The sequence below is a fragment of the Emys orbicularis genome, chromosome 8, assembly GCF_028017835.1.
Source record: "Emys orbicularis isolate rEmyOrb1 chromosome 8, rEmyOrb1.hap1, whole genome shotgun sequence".
Taxonomy (NCBI): Eukaryota; Metazoa; Chordata; order Testudines; family Emydidae; genus Emys; species Emys orbicularis.
Window position 1 is genome coordinate 60,977,183 of NC_088690.1, and position 24,222 is coordinate 61,001,404.

The 24,222-nt window shown below is 45.6% G+C and overlaps 1 protein-coding gene across 1 annotated transcript in view; it reads right to left on the bottom strand.

Moving 5' to 3' along the window:
- Positions 1 to 1,795: 1,795 nt before the first annotated feature.
- PAPPA2 (pappalysin 2) overlaps positions 1,796 to 24,222 on the bottom strand; it is a 167,144-nt gene continuing 144,717 nt past the window's right edge. Inside the window, exons 21-22 of the mRNA XM_065409588.1 lie at positions 7,208 to 7,306; positions 1,796 to 1,870 (exon numbers count right to left, since the gene is read on the bottom strand). Of these exons, the coding sequence (XP_065265660.1) occupies positions 1,796 to 1,870; positions 7,208 to 7,306 (174 nt within the window). The remainder of the gene's footprint in view (positions 1,871 to 7,207; positions 7,307 to 24,222) is intronic.

Genomic DNA, 24,222 nt, shown 5'->3' on the forward strand with positions numbered 1-24,222 from the left:
CATCTAAACTCCAGATCTGAAAAAGCTCAAACACTGGGGCAATTCACATCTAGCTCTAAGTCCCAAGTCTGGCATCTGTCTCCAATGGGCTGATTCCAACCCACTTATGTGAACTTCCGGGAAGTCTGGTTCTGGGTCCAAACGTTGTTGGTTGGGATCATACTTTGTTAGAAACTCATCTGAATTATTTCACTGGTGACCTACAAAAGGGAGAGGTCAGGCTAAGAGATCTCTTGATATTTTATGGTATAAACTAAGGGCAATGAAGACCAGAAAAATGAACCCCAGGAGAAGAAAAAAAAGACACAAAAATTCTCCTGGGAAGTGGTTTAAGCTAGTGCAGCATCTTCCAGGTGTACTCTGAGAAGCTGCCAATACCATGTTTGGATCATGGAGATCCCATGACCAGAGAGGAGGTTTTAAGCAGAATGGACCTTATCTTTATGGATGGGATGTTCTTGATTGCCTGGCTCTTACACTTTCCTTTCCAACCCAGGTCACCAACAGCTGAAGGGGGAGAGAGACAGTGTGAACAAAGCAGTGACTAGGATGATAACACAGTGTGAGATGGCTCATAGTAGAGTATTCTGGAGTAACGAGCTATACTAGAAAATTCTGGAGTAATGGACCATATGAGAGTATTCTAGAACACTAGAACATACTAGAGTATTCTGGCATAATGAACCACCCTAGAAAATTCTGGAGTAATGGGCCATAGTGAAGTATTCTCGAGTGATAGCACTATAGTATTCCAGAGTAACCATCATGTAGTAACACTATAGTAAGCCGTAGTGTTTGGTAGAACTATTCAAGAGTACTGTCATATATTTTGAAGGATAACCATATCTCAAATACTGTCTTAGGACCAAATTCTGAATGAAGCTGAGCACCTTCAAATCGCATTGAAGTCCCTGGGATTTGTAGGTGCTCAGTACTTCTTAGCATTTGCCCCTAATTTTGGGTTACTGGCAAGGCATCTCCTATTAGAATTAAAGGCCCTGCTTGGTGTCTCTTTGTTTCCCTCTCCCTCCCAGCAAATTATGGGAAGTTCACTTCTTTTCCAACCTCTTTTTCCAATAGTTTGTACTTCACAGCAGCATGGGTGTTACAAAGGGTATTCTTTCTCAGCTTAATAAACAGCAAAAAATATATAATATATATTTTATATATATATATATATTTATATATATATATAGAATTATGTTTAAATATTTGCAGAGAGATCACAATTACCTCAACCTTGCTAAAAGGAGCCTATACAGTAGAGGAAGTGAGTAGTGAGGAAACTCAGAGCAAACAGACACTCGTAGGTGGCAAACCATTGATACTGTAACATAAAGTGTCCATGGCAGCTTCTCATCTGTTGGCTCTAGGGCCTGATCCAAAGCTGGCTGAAGTCAATGGAAAGACTCATCCTTGCTGAGTTCACTGGGCTTTGGCTCAAGTCCTGGATCTCAGTTTTGGTTCTGAAAGGGGGTGACAGAAGGGAAGGAGGTATAACTATGTGTTGAGCAGATTTGTCTTCCCGCTCTCAATCCACCATCTTGTCACTTGTTTCCCCCCTTCTCCTCATCATGCACATCCCTCCTTTCACACGATGCCTCAGAATGCTGGGTGCCTGTGCCCAATTTCATGCAGAGATCGTCCTTATTTTGATTCTGACTCTTTCCCATCTCCTCCTCCCAACTCTCCTCTTTCCTCTCCCAAGCCGCCTTTCACTCTCCCACCGGCCCCGGTTGTTTCCCATTTATTCCTCTGGTGCTCGCCTCGCCCACAGAAGCCGCTCATGGTGCCATTACTGATTCTCTTCGGCCGTTGGGTCCCGGCAGGTGCACTCATCTTGGTCACAGTCAGCAGCAAATGGGATCACCTGAGGGGAAGGAAAGAAGCAAATGGGTTTGCAGAGTCGCTCATAGATTCATAGATTCTAGGACTGGAAGGGACCTCGAGAGGTCATCGAGCCCAGTCCCCTGCCCGCATGGCAGGACCAAATACTGTCTAGACCATCCCTGATAGACATTTATCTAACCTACTCTTAAATATCTCCAGAGATGGAGATTCCACAACCTCCCTAGGCAATTTATTCCAGTGTTTAACCACCCTGACAGTTAGGAACTTTTTCCTAATGTCCAACCCAGACCTCCCTTGCTGCAGTTTAAACCCATTGCTTCTTGTTCTATCCTTAGAGGCTAAGGTGAACAAGTTTTCTCCCTCCTCCTTATGACACCCTTTTAAATACCTGAAAACTGCTATCATGTCCCCTCTCAGTCTTCTCTTTTCCAAACTAAACAAACCCAATTCTTTCAGCCTTCCTTCATAAGTCATGTTCTCAAGACCTTTAATCATTCTTGTTGCTCTTCTCTGGACCCTTTCCAATTTCTCCACATCTTTTTTGAAATGCGGTGCCCAGAACTGGACACAATACTCCAGCTGAGGCCTAACTAGAGCAGAGTAGAGCAGAAGAATGACTTCTCGTGTCTTGCTCACAACACACCTGTTAATACATCCCAGAATCATGTTTGCTTTTTTTGCAACAGCATCACACTGTTGACTCATATTTAGCTTGTGGTCCACTATAACCCCTAGATCCCTTTCTGCCGTACTCCTTCCTAGACAGTCTCTTCCCATTCTGTATGTGTGAAACTGATTTTTTCTTCCTAAGTGGAGCACTTTGCATTTGTCTTTGTTAAACTTCATCCTGTTTAACTCAGACCATTTCTCCAATTTGTCCAGATCATTTTGAATTATGACCCTGTCCTCCAAAGCAGTTGCAATCTCTCCCAGTTTGGTATCATCCGCAAACTTAATAAGCATACTTTCTATATCAATATCTAAGTCATTGATGAAGATATTGAACAGAGCCGGTCCCAAAACAGACCCCTGCGGTACCCCACTCATTATGCCTTTCCAGCAGGATTGGGAACCATTAATAACAACTCTCTGAGTACGGTTATCCAGCCAGTTATGCACCCACCTTATAGTAGCCCCATCTAAATTGTATTTGCCTAGTTTATCGATAAGAATATCATGCGAGACCGTATCAAATGCCTTACTAAAGTCTAGGTATACCACATCCACAGCTTCACCCTTATCCACAAGGCTCGTTATCCTATCAAAGAAAGCTATCAGATTGGTTTGACATGATTTGTTCTTTACAAATCCATGCTGGCTGTTCCCTATCACCTTACCACCTTCCAAGTGTTTGCAGATGATTTCCTTAATTACTTGCTCCATTATCTTCCCTGGCACAGAAGTTAAACTAACTGGTCTGTAGTTTCCTGGGTTGTTTTTATTTCCCTTTTTATAGATGGGCACTATATTTGCCCTTTTCCAGTCTTCTGGAATCTCTCCCGTCTCCCATGATTTTCCAAAGATAATAGCTAGAGGCTCAGATACCTCCTCTATTAGCTCCTTGAATATTCTAGGATGCATTTCATCAGGCCCTGGTGACTTGCAGGCATCTAACTTTTCTAAGTGATTTTTAACTTGTTCTTTTTTTATTTTATCTGCTAAACCTACCCCCTTCCCATTAGCATTCACTATGTTAGGCATTCCTTCAGACTTCTCGGTGAAGACCGAAACAAAGAAGTCATTAAGCATCTCTGCCATTTCCAAGTTTCCTGTTACTGTTTCTCCCTCTTCACTAAGCAGTGGGCCTACCCTGTCTTTGGTCTTCCTCTTGCTTCTAATGTATTGATAAAAAGGCTTCTTGTTTCCCTTTATTCCTGTAGCTAGTTTGAGCTCATTTTGTGCCTTTGCCTTTCTAATCTTGCCCCTGCATTCCTGTGTTGTTTGCCTATAATCATCCTTTGTATTCTGTCCTAGTTTCCATATTTTATATGACTCCTTTTTATTTTTTAGATCATGCAAGATCTCGTGGTTAAGCCAAGGTGGTCTTTTGCCACATTTTCCATCTTTCCTAACCAGCGGAATAGCTTGCTTTTGGGCCCTTAATAGTGCCCCTTTGAAAAACTGCCAACTCTCCTCAGTTGTTTTTCCCCTCAGTCTTGATTCCCATGGGACCTTACCTATCAGCTCTCTGAGCTTACCAAAATCTGCCTTCCTGAAATCCATTGTCTCTATTTTGCTGTTCTCCCTTCTACCCTTCCTTAGAATTGCAAACTCTATGATTTCATGATCACTTTCACCCAGGCTGCCTTCTACTTTCAAATTCTCAACGAGTTCCTCCCTATTTGTTAAAATCAAGTCTAGAACAGCTTCCCCCCTAGTAGCTTTTTCAACCTTCTGAAATAAAAAGTTGTCTGCAATGCAGTCCAAGAACTTGTTGGATAGTCTGTGCCCCGCTGTGTTATTTTCCCAACATATATCCGGATAGTTGAAGTCCCCCATCACCACCAAATCTTGGGCTTTGGATGATTTTGTTAGTTGCTTAAAAAAAGCCTCATCCATCTCTTCCACCTGGTTAGGTGGCCTGTAGTAGACTCCTAGCATGACATCTCCCTTGGTTTTTACCCCTTTTAGCCTAACCCAGAGACTCTCAACACTTCCATCTCCTATGCCCATCTCTACCTCAGTCCAAGTGTGTACATTTTTAATATATAAGGCAACACCTCCTCCCCTTTTCCCCTGTCTATCCTTCCTGAGCAAGCTGTACCCATCCACACCAACATTCCAATCATGTGTATTATCCCACCAAGTTTCAGTGATGCCAACAATGTCATAGTTGTATTTATTTATTAGCACTTCCAGTTCTTCCTGCTTATTACCCATACTTCTCGCATTTGTATATACATCCCTGGAAAAGGGATGTGAAACCTGATTACAATGAGCCCCTCTGAGGATCAAGAGGGTAGAATACAAGGACCAATGGCTTTTTAATTGGTTCCAATAACTAGGGCTTAACCTAGGGCTCTCACTGTAGTCAATTGGGGTCTTTCCATGATTCAGTAAGAGTTGGGTCAGGAATGAAGTTAGGCAGGACTGGTCACCCAGATAGCCAGTTCAGGAGCCAGCCAAGGTCGGTATGGTTCTTCTTATGTATTACAGTAGCACCCAAATGGCTCAATCAGGTTTTGGGTCACATTGTACTGGATGCAGCCCATACCTTAAGACATGTTCCATGCCCTACAGGGGTTGAATGGTGGAGAGTGGAGGGAACTAGAGGTACTTCTCCAAACTCTACCCACAAAATAAGCTCCTACCATCTGAGAGGCCACGGTGCATATGTTCATGACCATGCCTGGCATCTGAGTTAACAACCACAGAGCCGAATGAGGCAGTTCACCCCTCTCAGTGCTATTGTTTCATGCTGTGTGCAAACTCAGGCAGATGTTTGCATTGGGTTCATGTTGTCAAGGTATATTTTGCAATCAAAACAGCTACAGACTATCGTTTTTAAATGAAAGCCAAGAAGCTGTAGAACACAGAGGCAGCTTGGGAAAGGTGCTGGTTAGAACTGTTCAAATTGGTATTTTCTGCAAATTTAATGGTATTTTTTTCAAATTTTTGACAAAAAACTGAAAATTGGGGAGGATTGATTAAAAAAAAAAGGAGAGATTTTTTTTAGCTAAAACAAAAGATTTCCAGGAAAAAAATTGGGTGGTGGTGTGTATGGGGGGGGGGGGGGGGTAGGGTTAGATCTATGTAGTGCATTTGCACTTAGGGGGTCTCTGTCCTGACCTGCAGCCCCTGCTCTAACCGCACTGAATCTTCCAGCTCTGCCAGTGACCATATATCCCGATTTGCAGCACCCCCTTCTATGCCAGTCCTTGACCTCACCCAACCAAGTAAGCTTGCTTTGCTATGTGGCTTAATTGGTAGCAGCAAGACTACCAGTGTTGCTGCATGCAGCAGTTTGTGATTAGGACCTTCCCGAGCTGGACCGTAGTAACACTGTAGCAGGGGGTACCACAGGCAAGGGAGTTGACAGATGAGGGTCTTGGAATCCATTCTTTCTCCTGGAGATCTTCATACAGACCAAACTCGGAGCCGGGAATTCTTTGTTATTTAGAGACATGTTGGGTTCTTTCAATTTGATCTGATGAAAGTTGTTTTGTATTTGAGCCTAACTTCTTGCTCTCCTCCATTTCTGATCATATGAACAAAGCAGTTCAGTGGGTTTTTGTGCTCATGCGAAAAGCTAGTGGGGCTCTGAGGAGATGGAACGAGTCATTCTTTTCAGCGGTTTGATTTGGCTGCTTTTTGGAGGATTCACAATGGAGCTAGGTGACTGCTACCCCCCCAACAACCCCCGCCCTCCACCACCTCACCTCTCTCCATCCCCAAGATCATCAGAGTTTCATTCAGTCCTATCCCTACAATGTATCACTGCAATTCTGTAAGATCGCCAAGTGAAATTGTAGGTGCCCTGCTCTAGTTATTTTAGTACAACACCCATTTCCTGTCATCCAGCTTACATATTAGCAGTTGATTTTTTTTTTTTACAAGTGATGAAAGGACAAATGATTTGAGATCCATAATAAAGGGAAGGAAGAAAAGAACCACACCCACATATTTTTGGAATGAAAAAGTAACCGTGCCCTAAGGTTTGTTTTTCTCTTGGATGTCTTTTGGAAGGAAATGTTGTGAAACCTGGGTGTGATGGCAAGGGTAGTAAAGAAGGTAGCTAGGGATGGGAGAAAAAGAGGGGCCAGTTTGATTCACAAATCAAAAGAGGCAACTGCTAAATTACCCACAGGCACAGCTTTCTAAGGTGGAATACAAAGGCCAAGTCCAGCAAGAGTGACGAAAGAAAGAAAGAAAGAAAGAAAGAAAGAAAGAAAGAAAGAAAGAAAGAAAGAAAGAAAGAAAGAAAGAAAGAAAGAAAGAAAGAAAGAAAGAAAGAAAGAAAGAGAAAAAGAAAGAAAGAAAAAGAAACTGGGTGGGATGACAAAATCACTGCATCACTGAGATGCTGAGTCACGCAACATTGTAACGCCAAATCTTACTGTAGTAACTTGATGCTGTCTGAGTGACCAATTTCCAGAAGGGAAAAGTGTCCCATGGATGTCTGTGGGAGTTGGATTGAGCATTTAGTTCCATTGGCCCTGACCCCAAACCCATTTAGGTCAATTACTGACCCCAGTAGGTTTTGGATCAAGCCCCTTGAGGTCTGCTTTCCACTTGATTGGGTATCAGCCTGCAGGCTCCGTTCCAAGGTGCAGCGAAGCCTGTAACCATTGGCTGCCTTGAGCTCTTATTTGAACTTGGCCCGTTCCCCTCTGCCTCCTTTGGGAAGCTCACTTACCTTCCTAGAGGACAGTGTGGAGGAGCAGCAGTCACCCCCATCATACTGGCAATACGCCCGGTTATTGATGGTGTCACACCAGCCATCTGCTTGGAAAGGCTAGGGAGAGAAATGAGAAACTGCTGAGTGGAGACTAGTTAGGATGCTTCATGAATGGAAAACTCCTCCCAAGACCTGCGACTGCGGGTCTTCAACAAAGCCCTCATGCATCACCATCACTGTCTAGGGCCCAACCCTGCCACACTTCCCCAAAGCTTTTACAGTGAAAGTGTCCCCAAAAAAGCAGTCTATCAGCTGGCCAGTGTGGGGCTCAGTTCTGAAGGGGGTGTAGGCCATGGCTTGAGGAGCAATTCTGTACAGCCATGAAAAGTGAGGGAAGTGTATTAGAATGCCACCTACCACTAGAGACGGGCCCAAACCAAACTCCCTGAAATTCAGGGAAGTTCAAATCCAGAGGTGAGCTTCACAGCCAGCTTTAGCTCTACAATGGACCAAACCAAACCTCAGAATCAAATGCCACTGAACTTTGGGTGAGTTCAGAACCAGTTCTGAGCTACCTGGGCCTGCTCTTCCACCAAGTTACTCCAGTTCGATGCGGCTCCACTGAAGTCAATGTCATGGTGCGATCAGGGCCCTAGACTTTGAGAAATCTTGGCTCCACATCTGAGCTTCATGGCTTAGGCTGTACAGCTAAGTATGAGAGAGGCTGTGTAGTGTCTGCCTATTGATCACACAGTCAGAGCTCAGCACAGAACATGGTTAATCTGCCTGGGACTAAGAAAAAGGGCAGGCAAATCCATCTGTAGCTGGGTGGTCACCCGCTCCTGCCCTGAAGGGCTTAAAACAGCCCTGTGAGTAAGCCTGGGCTGATTGGGGAAGCAGCCGCAGCTGGCCCTATAAAGGGGCTGCTAGGCTGGAGCTAACAGAGTCTCCCTCTAGATGTTGAGAGGGATGGGCCTGGCTGCTGGGAGCTGAGCAGGGTACCTAAAGTGGAGCAGGGCTGGGGAAAGGCCAGAGGAGCTGGGGAGCTCCAGCCTGGAAAACCCCCAGGCTTCAGGCCTTGTTAAAGGCCAAGAAGGGTACTGGGGGTTGCAGAGGGGCAGCCCAAGGGTAGGCAGAGGCAGCAGGTCCAGACCCTCCTTGCCAATGATGAGTGGCAATTATACTGCAGTCTGCCCCAGTGAGCGGGGGCTAGATGGTGACTGGCAGTAGCCCAAGACTGAGGCGAGGTGGGGATAGGGAGTTAGGGGTTCCCTGGGGAGGGGAGACCCAGCTAGACTGCGGGGTACTGCAGGGGGCAGAACCCCGAGAGAAGGGGCACCGGGGTCCGAGAGGGACAATGGGGCCAGCGACAGGCGAGACAACGGCCGACAGAGGGCGCTCCGGAGGCTGGCAAGCTAATTCCCTGGACGTCCAGCAGGAGGCGCCGGGCCGGGTGAGTCTCGCATCGCTACACATCCAAGATGCTACAACTTAGCTCCCAAGTATCCATAGGAGCACTGGGTAGAGTCACACAGCACAGACCCTAATGATAACCTTATCCAGAGTGCAAAATGATCCCACCTGTGTGCCAAGGAAAGGGGACACGGCCAGGGCCCCAACCTCATCACAACCCTCCTTTGGGGAATCTATCACCATCTTCCGCACTAAACTCCTCCAGTCTCTGCCAGATGGGAGCACAAGCACCACAGCCATGCTTGGCCAGTGCACTAAGGGGAGAGGAGGTTCTCGTGCCATTTTGCTTCATTTTCCTGCATGCCCACAGAAGGCAAGGCAAAATTCAGCCCCTGATTTGTAACTGGTTTCAGAGTAGCAGCCTGTGACTGTGATTCACTGTAGAGGGCCCCATCCTAATGATGACTAGAGGTGCTGGAAAATTGCTCCCCCCCCCCCGTCTTTACCTTCGGCCAAAACTCAGCCTTTTACACAACAATTTTGTAAAACTTTCTCATTGTTGTGTGTCCTTACAAGAGCTGGGCCAATACTGCAAAACAAGTGCTCAGGAACATTTGCTGGAATTGCTAAACAAATTCACTCCAACCCCATTTTGTGTTCATGTTCTGGGAATATTCAAGGCTTGGGGTGGGATTTGCAGAAGAACCCACGTGATTTAGGAGCACATGTCCTAGTGTTGTTGTGCTCCTAAGTCACCTAGGTGCCTTGGAAAACCCCTCTCTTGTCCTACAGTGAGATTTTTCCATCCCGGTATAGTTAGGCTGATGTAGCTACATTGCTACAAACGCCTAGTACAAATGCACTGCATGGATGTAAAAAGTGGCTGGCATTGGTGTGGGTTACCCCAGTAGCCACACAGGTACAGGTCACTTTTTACAATAGTGCAGCATGTGTTCATCTTGGGTTAGCATTGGTGCACCTCTATCAGTGTAGCTAAAAAAATCCCCAGACCAGATAAGCCTCTAGTGAATAAACTTCACTCACAGACAAAAGGGAATTTCAGATTGCACAACTACCCAACAGGGCAGCTCTCTGACTGCAAAGCTTACACTCAAACACACAAGCCAAAATTTGCACCATTGCTGGTTAGTTACGAGTCATATAATCATGGAAGAGAAATACCCAATCAGCGATGAGAAACAAGGACATGTGACTTGTGTAACTAAACACCATTGCATGAATTCGAAGTATTTGCAATGAACTGTTCAGGAACAAGCTGCAACTGAGAATTATTTACCAGAGAAATTCATGAATAAACTTGAGTAACACATAAATGTGATGTCACACTCTGGTCATAACAAAAAGGAGGCAGCATTCATTGAATAAATTATTAGGAATTAAATATTCACCTGGCTCTAGTCTACATGCTATTGGGTACTGACCTGCACCAAAAGCCACTGGAAAGATTATTCTCATCAGGAGCTGGACATATTGGAAATACAGCCAGAAATCCTGATCTTGTGAGATTACCAGTTCTATTGTGCAGAGCAAAGTGGATTTGATGGCCCAAATGGACATCCAGCCTTTTGAGCATTGATCTGAACCAAAATTCCAAACCTCTGAGGTTCACCCCCCATTAGCAGAGTCCTCCCCGTCTAGCCAAGGCATGCGTTACTGAGAATGAGCATTGAAACATGATGGCATTATCCCCACAACAGTGGAAGCCAAAACGCAGAACCAGGCACCATAAGTGCCGCAGCTCTCCCGATGCAGAAGCAATGCTGACAGATGTAACTGTTGTGTATTGTGGACACAGCACAAATCCCTGACGTGCATACAGTTGGAACCATGACGGCTAACTGACTCTGTACTGTATTGCATTAGATGAGAAACATAGTAATCACTATATAATAACAGATTCAACATAAGCAACTGCTTAAGAAGCTATACCTGCAAATTCACGTAAACTGATTCAACACTCTGCTCAAAATATTCCCTACATCATCTCTATCCTGCTCCCTGAAATGAAATGGGCACATCAACTTCAGAAGTATTTGGCGGTGTGTGTGGGGGAAACAAGGTCCAGTTACAAGTCAAGGCTTTCAGGTGGCTTACGTTTTCTTTTTGGATAGCATCTGCCAACATTTTAAGCACTCCCTTGAGGAAGCGGTGTGTTTCCAGCAATGTCTGACTCAGATGTTCCCTCGGACGATGCTGGTCGTTCAGCACAGCTGCTTTCTAGCATAATGTTATTGGTGGTTGTGTCAAACTGGGGCACTGATGTTGGAACAACTGGCAGCTCTCCAAATTTTGCCTCTTTTGTCAGCTGCGGAGTCACACCCAAATCTCGCAACTGGTCAGTGTGGTGGCAGCAAAACATATTGGGTGTCACTTGTACTGTGTAGGACAAAGAACCTGTTTGTGCACTAACAATTGCTGGAAGCCATGTACTGTGTCCCCGATAATAATGTGCCAGAACTGTTTGACCCACTTGTACCTGACAAGGTGCACTGGTCCTTCGTCATCGCTTGACTTATTAGATGATTTCTAACTTGTAGATGTAGATCTGGCGTTAATAAGTCCACGGGTGACCTGAGATTTCGGCTGATAAACAGCATTGCAGGTGTTTGGTTCGTCATGGTATGTACTATGTTTCAATATTTTAGCAAGAAGCATGACAGCTTCGGTTGTAATGACCGCTTATCTGTCATGGATCGCAGGGCTTGCTTAAAAGTTTGTACTAACCTTTCAACAAAACCATTTGTGTCTGGGTGATATGGTGCTGAGGGAATATGGCTAGTACCGTTTTTCTTCATGTCTCATTGAAACTCTTCTGAACTAAACTGAGGACCGTTGTCACTCACAGCTTGCTCTGGCACTCCAGTTCTTGCAAACAAACTTAGAAGTTTTTCTCCTGTTTGTACAGCTGTGGTGGTTTTCATGAAGAAAAAAAAACAACACGTCTGGCCATTTGGAATGGGCATCCACCACTATTAGATACATCATTCCTAAAAATGTTCCTGCACAATCAATATGCAGACATGTCCAGAGAGCGGATGGCCATTCCCAGGGGTGTAATGGCACTGGTTTAGGCATGAGCTGTACCTGGTGGCATCACGAACGTTCCCTGAGTGAGCTGCTGTATCAATGCCTGGCCATCATACAAAACTTCTGGTGAGTCCCTTCATTTTTACTAGCCCTACATGTCCTACATGGAGCTCTTCTAATATTTTTGTGCATAGTTTACTAGGTATGATAACATGAATTCCGCATATGACACTCCCTTGATGTAGGGTAAGCTCACCTTTGTGTGTGTAAAAGGGTGCCAGATTAGGGCTATCAGTCTATTTCTGGCTTCATAAACCTGAGCTAGTGTGGGATACCTCCTGGTTTCCTTGCTTGATTAAACTACAAGTCACTGGGGATCACTCAATCTGAAACAAATTCGACAGATTCTGTCTCTATTCCAGGTTGTCCTTCAGCTAGCACGGGCAGGCAGGAAAGCCCATCTGCATTTGAATTCGATGTCACAGATGTAACCAACTAAGAAGAGAGCCCGGTGTTGCATACGTGCTGCCATTGTCACAGAAACTCCTTCCGTTGGATGTAGGATTGCTATTAGGGGTTGGTGGTCCGTGACAAGGGTGAATTTTCTCCTATATAGACACTGGATGAATTTCTTCACACCCCATACCAGACTTAAAGCCTCCTTGTCTATTTGTGCATAGTTAGATTCTCCAACTGTGAGCGATCTTGAAGCAAATGCTATGGGTATCTCACTGCCGCCTGGCATTCTGAGCCATATAATTACCCCAATTCCACGTGGGGAAGTGTCACATGCTAACTTAATAGGCAAGGAGGGTTAAAGTGCACTGTCTGATGTGACCAATTGTTTTGCTTCCAGAAACATTTTTGACACTCAGCTGACCAAACCCACTTTTGACCAGTCTGCAGTAAACAGTTCAGTGGATGCAATACGGTTGCTGGGTTTGGTGCAAATCGGCTATAGTAGTTAATAAATCCCAGAAATGATCGAAGATGTGACACATCCTTTGGCGGTGGAGCTTCCAGGACTGCTTTAATCTTCTCCTGAGATTTATGTAGGCCCTGCACACCAATAACATGCCCACAATAAGCCATTGAGTCCTTGAAAAATTCACATTTTATGCAATTAGCTCGTAACCCATATTCTCCTAGACGTTTTAATACCCTTTTTAGGGTTTCCAGATGTTCATTATCACTTCCACCGGTCACAGTAATGTCATCCAAATAACACTGTGTTCTCAGGACACCTTGCAAAACTTGGTTCATTGCCCATTGCCATATAGTAGGAACTAAAGCAATACGAAACACTAGCCAGTTATGCTGGTACAGACCCTTTTGTGTGCTGATTGTGAGATATGCCTTAGACCAGGGGTTCTCAAACTGGGGGTTGTGACCCCTCAGGGGGTCGTGAGGTTATTACCTAGGGGGTCGTGAGCTGTCAGCCTCCACCCCAAACCCAGCTTTGCCTCCAGCATTTAGAATAGAGTTAAATGTTTTTAATTTATAAGAGGGGGTCGCACCCAGAGACTTGCTGTGTGAAAGGGGTCACCACTACAAAAGTTTGAGCACCACTGCCTTAGACTCTTCCTCAACTTCCATCTGTAGGTAGGCCTGTGACAAATCGGTTTTGCTAAATCGTTGTCCCCCTGCCACTGTAGCAAAAATATCGAGGCAAAGGGTATTTTTCAGCTTTCAGTACAGGGTTGATGGTATTCTTAAACACTCCACACACCCTTACTGCACCACATTTTTTTACAAATGGAATGATCGGAGTTCCTCACTCACTCCTGGCCTCTTCTGAAAGTATGCCCTCCCTTTCCAGACGTTCCAATTCAGCGTCTACCTTCGAGTGGATACCGTAAGGGACAGGTTGAGCTTTATGAAACTTGGGCTGTGCTTTCTCATCTAGGATTATTTCAGCCTTCATGTGTTTTAGAGTTGCTATGCCCTCCTTGAATACTCCCAAGGCCGATTCAGTATCCCTTCCAGCTGCTGTTTGACTGTTTTAGTGGAGTCTGCTGAAAGTGACTGCAGTATCGTTCTAGGTATCCACTCCAGAGGATCCTTACATAACCATTCATGGCCCCACAGGGCCGGCCCCCCTTTCTCAACGACATATAAGTTTAATAACAATAAGCAGTGTTTATACTCCACATTCACGTGCATCACTCCAATTGGCATTGTTTTCCCTTCTGTATAACTTTTTAGTAACATTGGTGTCTTCCTCAGTTTGTATTTTTAAAAGTTTTCTCATATTCTGAATGTGAGATAACAGACACTGCAGAGATGGTGTTCTATTCCATTTTAAGTGTTTTTCTCTGCTACCTGGGGTGTCAACCAGATTGCTGCCTTGTCATTTTTGCTCACACTATATATACCGAGACTGGCTACTCCACTCTCCCAGTATGTATCACTACTGCCTCTGTCTACAGAATGTACATTGATATTCCTTTTTCTATACCCTGTGTTAGTCTCTTTCTTATTTCTCTTAGTGTGACAAACTGCGTGGCTATGACTTTTTTTATTACAGCTTCTGTAGTAGGCATCTGTAAATTGGCAATCAGAAGGAATATGGAACCTTTTTCCACACTGATGACGTGTCTGTCTGCTGAGTGGACTGGCTCTTGCCTTGGGTTACAGATAGTTTATGCTTTCCAACTTCTGTTTGAGGGCTGCTATGCAATTCTGTTGCATCCCTTGCTGCAGTTTTCATTGCTACTCCAATTTCTACTGTGCGTTTAGAGGTAAGATTTTCCTCAGTTCAGAGCCTCTTCTGTATGCTTTCATTAAGCAGTCCACACACAATTCTGTCTCTTGGTGCCTCGTTAAGCCACAGTGTTCTAATAATTTTTTTAACTCTGTTGCAAAGGAGGAAATAGATTCATCTTCAAGCTGATTCTGTTTATGAAACCTGAACCATTCTCCTATACTCAGGGACTTGGATGACAAGTGCCCTTGAATTATTTGCACTCTCTCTTTAAAGGTTTTGCTGGCTGGCTTCTCTGGGGCATCAGACTGCGTACTAAACTCTATGTTTTTCCTCCCATCACACTCAGAAATGCTACTACGTGTTTTTCTGGGGGAATCACATTTACTTCAAAATATTGCTCCAGCCTCTCTCTCTATGCAGGCCAGTCCTTCATGGCATTGACGAAGGCCTCCATTTTTCCAATACAGCTTGACATTTCACCTTGCTGCTGTTAGTTTAATTGTTCCGAGTATTGCTGATTGTAGCAGACTCCTCTCCCCCCACAGGGACTGCATGTTATGTCACAGACTGTTTTGTGACTCTGATGCATAGAAGGTCCTTGAAATCCTCATTTTCAACTGTTGTGTATTGTGAATATGGCACAAATTCCTGATTATAAACACAGACATGCGCAGACAGCTGGCGCCTTGATGTCAATTGACTCTGTATTGCATAGAGACAGATGAAAAACATAGTAACCCCTACAGAACAGTGGATTCAACATAAGCAACTGCTTAAGAAACTATACCGGCAAAGTCACATAAATAGATTCAACATTCTGCCCAACACATTCAAATACATCACAATAACCACCAACTGCAGCTGGGCCAAATTATAATAGCCCACGTTGTCATCAGTGGTCTCCATCTGCCTACTTTCGTCCTCACGACTTGATAGGAACAAAACCTGGGATTGGGCCTGTGATGGAGTCTACTCCCTACACTGGCCCCAAAAGGCCAGGTGGGCCCAATCAACCAATTAAGCTGCAAAGGGGGGAAATTTAGGCTGTGAGGAGGGTTCTAATTAGAAGGAAGCTCCCTGTGAGGGAACTTGTACAAAGCCAGGCGGCTCTGTGTTTTCCCCTTCCAGGGGAGTCTCTGCACACAAACAACGACAGGCAGTCCTCATGCCCGCTGCCCTATGTCGTTCCCACAGTGACTCAGGCTGTCTTCCCATTCACTGCCCCAGCAACACTACTCTGCAGTGGCTGGTAGGGGAACCCAGCCTGCCCTCTACTCTGGGTTCCAGTCCAGGGCCCTGTAGCGAGCAGTTATGGTCTGCATCTACACCAATCTTACTTCTGTCACCCCGGACTACTTCCTACTGTACTTCTGCAAGCTTCTCACTCTTCAGCCTTCCTAGTCAGACCCCTCTTTCTTAGGCCTACTAGGTAAACGCTTTCTCCGGGGTTTCTAATCCCCCCTCTCCCTGTTCCTTCTCCCTTACCTCAGAGACAGAGACTGCAGGAGTGGGAGGAAAACTGCACGTTGGAAGACCTGAAGGGGGCACTCAACTGGGTGGAGCTAATCCCCAGAAGACGGCATCACCCAGTGGTGAGTAGAGCACCATGTGACACACCCAAGACAAACCAGATGTAATTTTGCCACAAAAGGGAGGATGAAGTGAGAGCTAGGACAGGTGGAAAATCAATGAATCAGTGGACTAATGCCCCACTCCCATTATCAGTAGCACCTGCAGTACCTAACCAAGCTCAGAGACCTAGCAGACAAACACAGAGTAAGAGCCAGCCCCTGCCCTCAAGAGCTTACAATCTACATACACCAGATAGGTACAGGGTGGGAGAAAGGACATATGTTACAGTTGAGAAATTGAGGCACAGGGAACTGAAGTGACTGGCCCAAGGTCACACAGTGTCTGTGGTAGAGCCGGGAACTGAGCCCATCTCCCCGAGTCCCAGTCCAGCGCCTTAACCACATGTTTCATACTTTCTCTTGTTACATAGGCATGGTCGATGGCTTTGGGCTGGTATTACCCTGTACCCCAACTGCCTATTTACATTTGCCCCTCCTCCTACCCCTTGACCCTACAGCATGGGACCCAAGAACAATAATAGCAACAACTTGTATTTATCTAATACCTTTCATTCCTGGAAGCAAAGCAATTTACCAAGTTTTCATACCGTGCATACGCACCCATCACTGAAATGCAGACACCTCTGGGATAGAAGGCAAAAGGTGTTTAATAATACTTAGCCCTTATATTGTGCTTCACAGACCTCCATTAATCCCCTCAACATAGGGAAACTGAGGACGAGACATTGGGTGACTTGCTCAAGGCCTCACAGCTGGTTGTTGTCAGAGTCGGGATTGGCAGTCAGGGCTCCTGAGCGTTAGGATCCATTGCACAGGTTTAACAGTAATGCTACACACCATTTAGGCCAGGAAATGAAGAACACTGTATCCAGCTAAAACTGTTGGGGGAATAGCCAGCCAGCCTGTAATTACCCAAACTGGAATATGAGCAGGCAGCAGGGTTAATACTTGTACATTTGTGAAAAGTGCCAAGGGGTCTTAATTGACTGTCGGTGAGGACATCAGTCCTCTGTCCCATTTGAAAAAGGGCACCATGTGCATTAGCACCATGCTTGGGCCCTGTCTCAGAGTGAAGAGTGCCATCTACGGCATCACCCTAGTGCAGCACCCAGGGAAGGGTGTGATGTGGGGTCTGAATTCTTTTGCACGATTCCATGCTGTAGTTTTTCCTTCAACTCTGCTCCATATGTCATGAGTCACTGGAAAAACAAAAATCTATTTCTTATTTCGTTTCCATGTAATTGCAAAGAATTGCCTGTCTCAGATACATGGGTCTCAATGATTTCCAGATCATTTCTCATGTGCAGTGTCTAGTTATGGGGGAAGGGGCTGAAGAGGGGAGATTTTTTCTCTCTCTGTATACCTTCTAGAACTAATTGCTCCTTCCCTCCCCCACAAAAGTCCCCACCCTAAACAAATACAGGCTCCTATGGCAACGTCTGTTGGGGAAACTTTGACAGCTCATGCTCAAAATTACATTGGAAAAACATACAAGAGGAAAATAAAAAATGACTGATTGAACCAAAGGCTTGAAAGAGCTAGAAGCAAAGTTCCATGACCTGTGTCTCAGTGAGTGAAAGGTGTCCAAGCTCTGACCAGATACTGCAAATCCATTCTGTCCCCGTCTCGTTAATAAAACGCATTACCTTGGTCTTTCCCATGAGATGCACAACCACAGTTCTCCTGCCAACTTGTGATCATTAAGAGGTTTTTTGAAAGAGCAGACGTGCTAACCTCAGGGGTCTGGACCAAATTTCAAATCAACTCATTACATTCTTCCTACTTCTGATTGTAGTTTGACTGGAGAGGGTGGGTGGTCCTCAGCTGGTGCAACCTGGATTAGCACCATTGACTTCTACAGGGCAATGCTGAGGTACACAAGCTGAGCATCTGACCCACTATTCTTTTTCACATCCCATCCTGAAGTGTTGTCTAGCACAGCTGCTGTTTTTTACCTCAGACGTGGCTGCACCTCAGTGATCTTTACAGTCACTGGACACTACATCTTGTAAGATATTTGAATAGTCTTGAGTGCATATCAGTTCACAGGAGGTCAGGATGCAGTGTAACGTGTCTATCCATCTATGGTACTCCCATGGCCCCCTGCGCCCTAGCATCTGAGCACCTCACAATCTTTAATGCACTTATCCTCACAACACCCCCATGAGGCAGAGCGAGACTAAAGGACTTGTCCAAGGTCACACAGGAAGTCTGTGGCACAGCAAGGAATTAAATTGAGGTCTCCCACTGATGATCTTTCCTACTTTAGGTCCTGAGGCTGCATAATGAGGCGATTTTGTAATGTTACAATATCAAAATGCATAAATTGCATTGCAACATCAAGGAGCAACCGCAGGGTTACTTTGTCCTACAAAACAGCCACAAATCAGTGCCTGACTTGATAGATGAGATAGGGCGGGCGAGTTCTGTTACAACACAGACCTGAAGCAAAGTAAGACAATCGGCCAAAGCCAGACCTGGAGTAAGTCGGTGTGACTCTTGTTAACTTTTATATGGAGATAAATTGAAGCTAGTTGTTTTTGCTTCTAAAGAGACTGCATCTGGTTTAAATCTTCATAAGGGAAAAGAGGAACAGAACTGTTTAGATCTGCAACGTATTGATTGTGGGCCTCATTTTCCACTCATTCACACCTGTGCAAAGTGAGTGCAAAACCTCCTTGGCACTGATGTAAATAGTCATGCAAAGCAGTGGAGAATCAGGCTCTGACTATAGATGTAAAAAGGGAAATAAGGACAATCCAGGGAATTACAGACCAGTCAGTTTAACTTCTATACCTGGAAAGATAATGGAGCAAATACTTAAGCAATCAATTTGCAAACATCTAGAAGATAATAAGGTGATAAGTAACAGTCAGCATGGATTTGTCAAAAACAAATTGTGTCAAACCAACCTGATAGCTTTCTTTGATAGGGTAACAAGCCTTGTGGATGGGGGGAAGCAGTAGACATGGTATATTTTGATTTTAGCAAATCTTTTGATACTGTCCTGCATGACCTTCTCATAAATAAACTAGGGAAATACAACCTAGATGGAGCTACATAAGGTGGGTGCAAAACTGGTTGGAAAACTATTCCCAGAGAGTAGCTGTCAGTGGTTGACAGTCATGCTGGAAGGGCATAATGAGTGGGGTCCCACAGGGATCATTTCTGCGTCCGGTTCTGTTCAATATCTTCATCAATGATTTAGATAATGGCATACAGAGTACACTTACAGGTGCTTTGGAGGATAGGATTAAAATTCAAAATTATCTGGAAAAACTGAAGAAATGGTCTGAAGTAAATAGGATGAAATTCAATAAGGAGAAATGCAAAGTACTCCATTTAGGAAGGAACAATCAGTTGCAGACATACAAAATGGGAAATGACTGCCTAGAAAGAGTACTGTGGAAAGGGATCTGGGGGTCATAGCGGACCACAAGCTAAATATGAGTCAACAGTGTAACGCTGTTGCAAAAAAAAGCGAACATCATTCTGGGATGTATTAGCAGGAGTGTTGTAAGCAAGACACGAGAAGTAATTCTTCTGCTCTACTCTGCTTTGATTAGACCTCAGCTGGAATATTGTGTCCAGTTCTGGGCACCACATTTCAGGAAGGATATGGACAAATTGGAGAGAGTCCAGAGAAGAGCAACAAAAATGATTAAAGGTCTAGAAAACATGACCTATGAGGGAAGATTGAAAAAATTGGGTTTGCTTAGTCTGGAAAAGACAAGATTGAGAGGGGACATGATAACAGTTTTCAAGTATGTAAAAGGTTGTTACAAGAAGGAGGAAGAAAAATTGTTTTTCTTAACTGCTGAGGATAGGACAAGAAGCAATGGGCTTAAATTACAGAAACGGAGGTTTAGATTAGACATTAAGAAAAACTTCCTAACTATCAGGGTAGTTAAGCACGGGAATAAATTGCCTAGGGAGGTTGTGGTATCTTCATCATTAGAGATTTCTAAGAGCAGGTTAGACGAACACCGGTCAGGAATGGTTTAGATAATTAGTCCTGCCACGAGTGCAGGGGACTGGACTAGATGACCTCTTGAGGTCTCTTCCAGTCCTATGATTCTGTGTGTGAAGACAAGAGGTTCTAGTACAGGGAACGGCAAACTACGGCCCGTGGGCCGCATCCAGCCCACCAGCCGTTTAATCCGTCCCTCGAGCTCTTGCTAGGGAGCGGGGTCTGGGGCTTGCCCCGCTCCGGTGCTCCAGCTGGGGAGCAGGGTCGGTGGCTGCTCCACATGGCTCCCAGAAGCAGCGACATGTCCCCGCTCTGGCTCCTGCGCATAGGGGCAGCCAAGGAGCTCCGCTCTGCACGCTACCCCCACCCCAAGTGCCGCCCCCGCAGCTCCCATTGGCTGGGAACTGTGGCCAATGGGAGCTGCCGGGGTGGTGCCTGCGGATGGGGCAGCACGCAGCAGAGCCGCCTGGCCGTGCCTCCACATAGGAGTCGGAGGGGGGACACGCTGCTGCTGCTTCCGGTAAGCGCCACCTGTAGCCTGCACCCCTGACTCCCCTACCAGGCCCCAACCCCCTACTCCAGCCTTGATTCCCCTCCCATCCTCCGAACCCCTCAGTCCCAGCCCGGAGCACACTCATACACCCCAAACCCCTCATCCCCAGCCTCACCCCGGAGCCCACACCCCCAGCCAGAGCCCTCACCCCCTCCCGCACCCCAACCCCAATTTTGTGAGCATTCATGGCCCACCATACAATTTCTATACCCAGATGTGGCCCTCGGGCCAAAAAGTTTGCCCACTCCTGTTCAAGTACAATTTCTCGACGGGTGCAGTGATGTGGGTGTGAAACAGACATATACATACATACACAGGCTACTTTTTATTCTAATTTAGGATTCATGGGAAGCAAATAGAAAGTTTTATAAAGGAAGGTTTATGCACATCAGCTATTAATAGAAATGTAAAAAATTCAGCGCAAACAGCTTCTTTGGATTTAAGCAATGGAAGAAGAGATGGATCCCCAAATACAACAATAGTGGGCTAGTGCATGTGAGCCAGTGAAAATGACTAGATGGGTTTCATTGTCCAGGGTTAGAGACATTCAGAAAGGAAACGAACTACATAGACGGGGGAAATGAATTAGATATTTACGCTGGCTACATTGGCCATGTGAAGCTTAAGCTGGGTTGGTGTCTGCTTTGCTTTGGCAGAGCAGAGCAAATGAGCTGGGCTGTTTCAGTAAATCTCACCCCCCTTTACCCTGTCTATGTAGGCTGTATGTTCTTTGGGGCAGGGACTGTCTCTCACTGTGTGTTTGTACAGTGCCTAGTACAACAGGGCCCTGATCTTACTCGGGATCTCTAGCTGCTACAGTAATCAATAATAATGATAATATATAAAATGTCTGAATATGTAAATAGCCTTAACAACAACAACAGAATAGGGAAGAATTAAAAATAACATTTTAAAAAATCAGGAAAGAAGGAAACCAGGAAAGGGCTGTTACAAATCTCATGCTGCGCCCCACCCCACTCCTTGTGTGTTTGCACATTGTCTATTTAGATAATAAAATCTACTGAATAGGGGCACTTCAGAGGGCTTTGTCGTATGGTTTCACCCTATGCAGAGAGATGCCCTGTGGGGAAGAATGTCTTGTGCAACACACACTTTCCAGTTCACTACTTCTGCAAATTCTTGAGATCCATTGCAGAGCTTACTGGCTGTGAGTTGGCTCCTTTCCCAAGTAAACAGAGCCTGCTATACACTTTAGAGACATGCGTAAAATGCTCATCCTGAGTCCAATCTATTTCCCACTGAAATTGATGGGGGTCTTTCCAGCAACATCGGGGGCAGTTGGATCAGGATTCAGATCAGTCCTACAAGACCTTATGATGGGCTGAGTTACTGTGCGGAAACATGAGAAAGTCACACACACACACACACACACACACACACACACACACACACACACACACACACACACAGTGACAGAGAAGATAAACAAGGCAGATGAATAAAGTAGATGGATCCTAGGAATGCACTTGAATGTGAAAAATAAATTATGAATATCATAAATATCTGTGTGTTTGGAGCTTTGCCATGGACATTTAGATGAAAATGATTTTTTAGGCAAGTAGGATTTGCCATAGCAGAACAGATCTGTAGTCCATCTAGTTCCAGTATCTAGCCTCTGGCAGTGGCATATACCAGATGCTTCAGGGGAAGGTGATAAAAAGAAGTACACAGTGCACCTGGCCAATTATGTAATACTACCCTAGCAGGAGGGGTGAATTCCTTCCTAACCCCAGCTGTTGATTCACTTCTGCACTGTAGAATGGGGACTGAAAGTGCCTGTGATCTCTATCCTATTCTACTAGAGGAATTCCAGATTCCTAACTCGTTGGAATGATTCCAGATTTATACCAGTGTAACTGACAGCAACGTGCGGCCCTTTATCCTTAATGATACTGCATGAATCAAATCCTTTTTAAGGTCCTACTAAGGAATTTGCTTCAATATCCCATCTTAGAAAATTGGGTAAAAGTGGCAGGAGTTTGTATGTTCCTGCACACTCACTATTTGACACTTCTATTTTGTGCCTTTGGTTTTGCACATGCAAAACCTTGGACATGCCTGCGCAAATCATTTGTCCATGCAAATTGGATAGTTAGGCAAGAGAGCCAATAATTATTGCGTGTCATACTCCTTGTCCACTGTACATTCCAAACCAATATCAGAGACAGATTACTAGGCAGTAAAGGATTGAGAAATATATTACGAGGATGGAGAGAAAACTCAACAGTCCACAAGCCACATTTCAGTATTGAAGATGGAGAACTGCTAACATGAACGGCCAGAGAGAAAGTGGAGCTGCCAGGCTGTTACAGGCTAGGTCTACACTACCCGCCTGAATCGGCGGGTAGAAATCGATCTCTCGGGGATCGATTTATCGCGTCTCGTCGGGATGCGACAATCGATCCCCGAATCGACGCTCTTACTCCACCAGCAGAGGTGAGAGTAAGCGCCGTCGACTGGGAGCCGCGGAGGTCGATTTTGCCGCTGTCCTCACAGGGGGGTAAGTCGGCTCCGATACGTCGAATTCAGCTACGCTATTCGCGTAGCTGAATTTGCGTATCTTAAATCGACCCCCCCCTGTAGTGAAGACCTGCTCACAGTCCCACTCTACCACCGCCACTGTTGCTCTTGCTACTGCTCTTCTAATACCACTTCCTCACTTGTTACTGCCCTTGGTACAGTCACGGTTCCATGGCCACCCCGGGGCGCTGGAGCTGGGAGATTACATTAGATGAGTTGGAGGGGGAACAATGCAGAATGCGTCTCTGGAGCTGTTGCAAAGATATTTGTCAGGGAGGAGGGGTAACAAGGAGGAAAGCACTGTGAGTAAGGCTCATGTCTGGGAGTCACCACTACGGTCTGTGATCACTGGGTTTCCATGGAGTGGCTGGTTACGAACCTGCACTGCAGGAGCAGGTGAAATTGAATCAAAGGATTTTAGGACACTTGCCACAAGCACCCTCCAGCTCCAGGTGTTGCATCACTAAGCGAATCTCAGGGTCTCACCACATCAGGACACGAGTCCAAGGGAACTGTTGTCACATACGGCTTATGCAGTTACCATATGCTTTGCAGTATGGGCCGGCCTGGGAGGAGGGGCAGAGGGAGGGAGGGGGCAATGGAATGAAGGATGCACATGCTGGAGGGGGCTCCTGTCAATGTCAGTAACAGCTCCACTGTTCCCCTTTCCCAGCCCCCTACACTGCATGCTCTCCCTTCCTTCCTGCCGCAGGCTTTCTAGCTAAGCTCTTCACAAATGTCCAATTATTCTGGCTGCCTCTTTAACAGACAAAAAGGAGCCCATTTTCAGAAAGCACTGAGCCCTCTCCTCCAGGGCCCACAAGCTGGGCTCCTAGAAATCCAGGCCCTCCCAAACCACTAGTCCCTTCTGATAATCTTGGCCTCTTCTAAGCACATGGGAGGGCAGCAGCGAAAGCAGGAGCCAGTTGCAGTAATGCTACACCGCAGCGTCCTCACCGCGCGTGTGCTGCACGCACATATACACACACAAGCTGGCGAGGCAGCAAGCCCGGCATTTCTTGGCTCCTCCCGCCTGCCCATGGAAGCTGGCTCGGAATGCAGACTGTGGGAGGAAACATCAAAGTTCATTGTTTGGATTAAATATTTTTCTTGGCCATCCCTCTGTTGCTGAGTGTCATTTATTTTATTATTTTTTCTCTCCCTCCTCCCCCTCCTGAGGCAGCCAGGCATGTAGAAAGGAAATCAGCT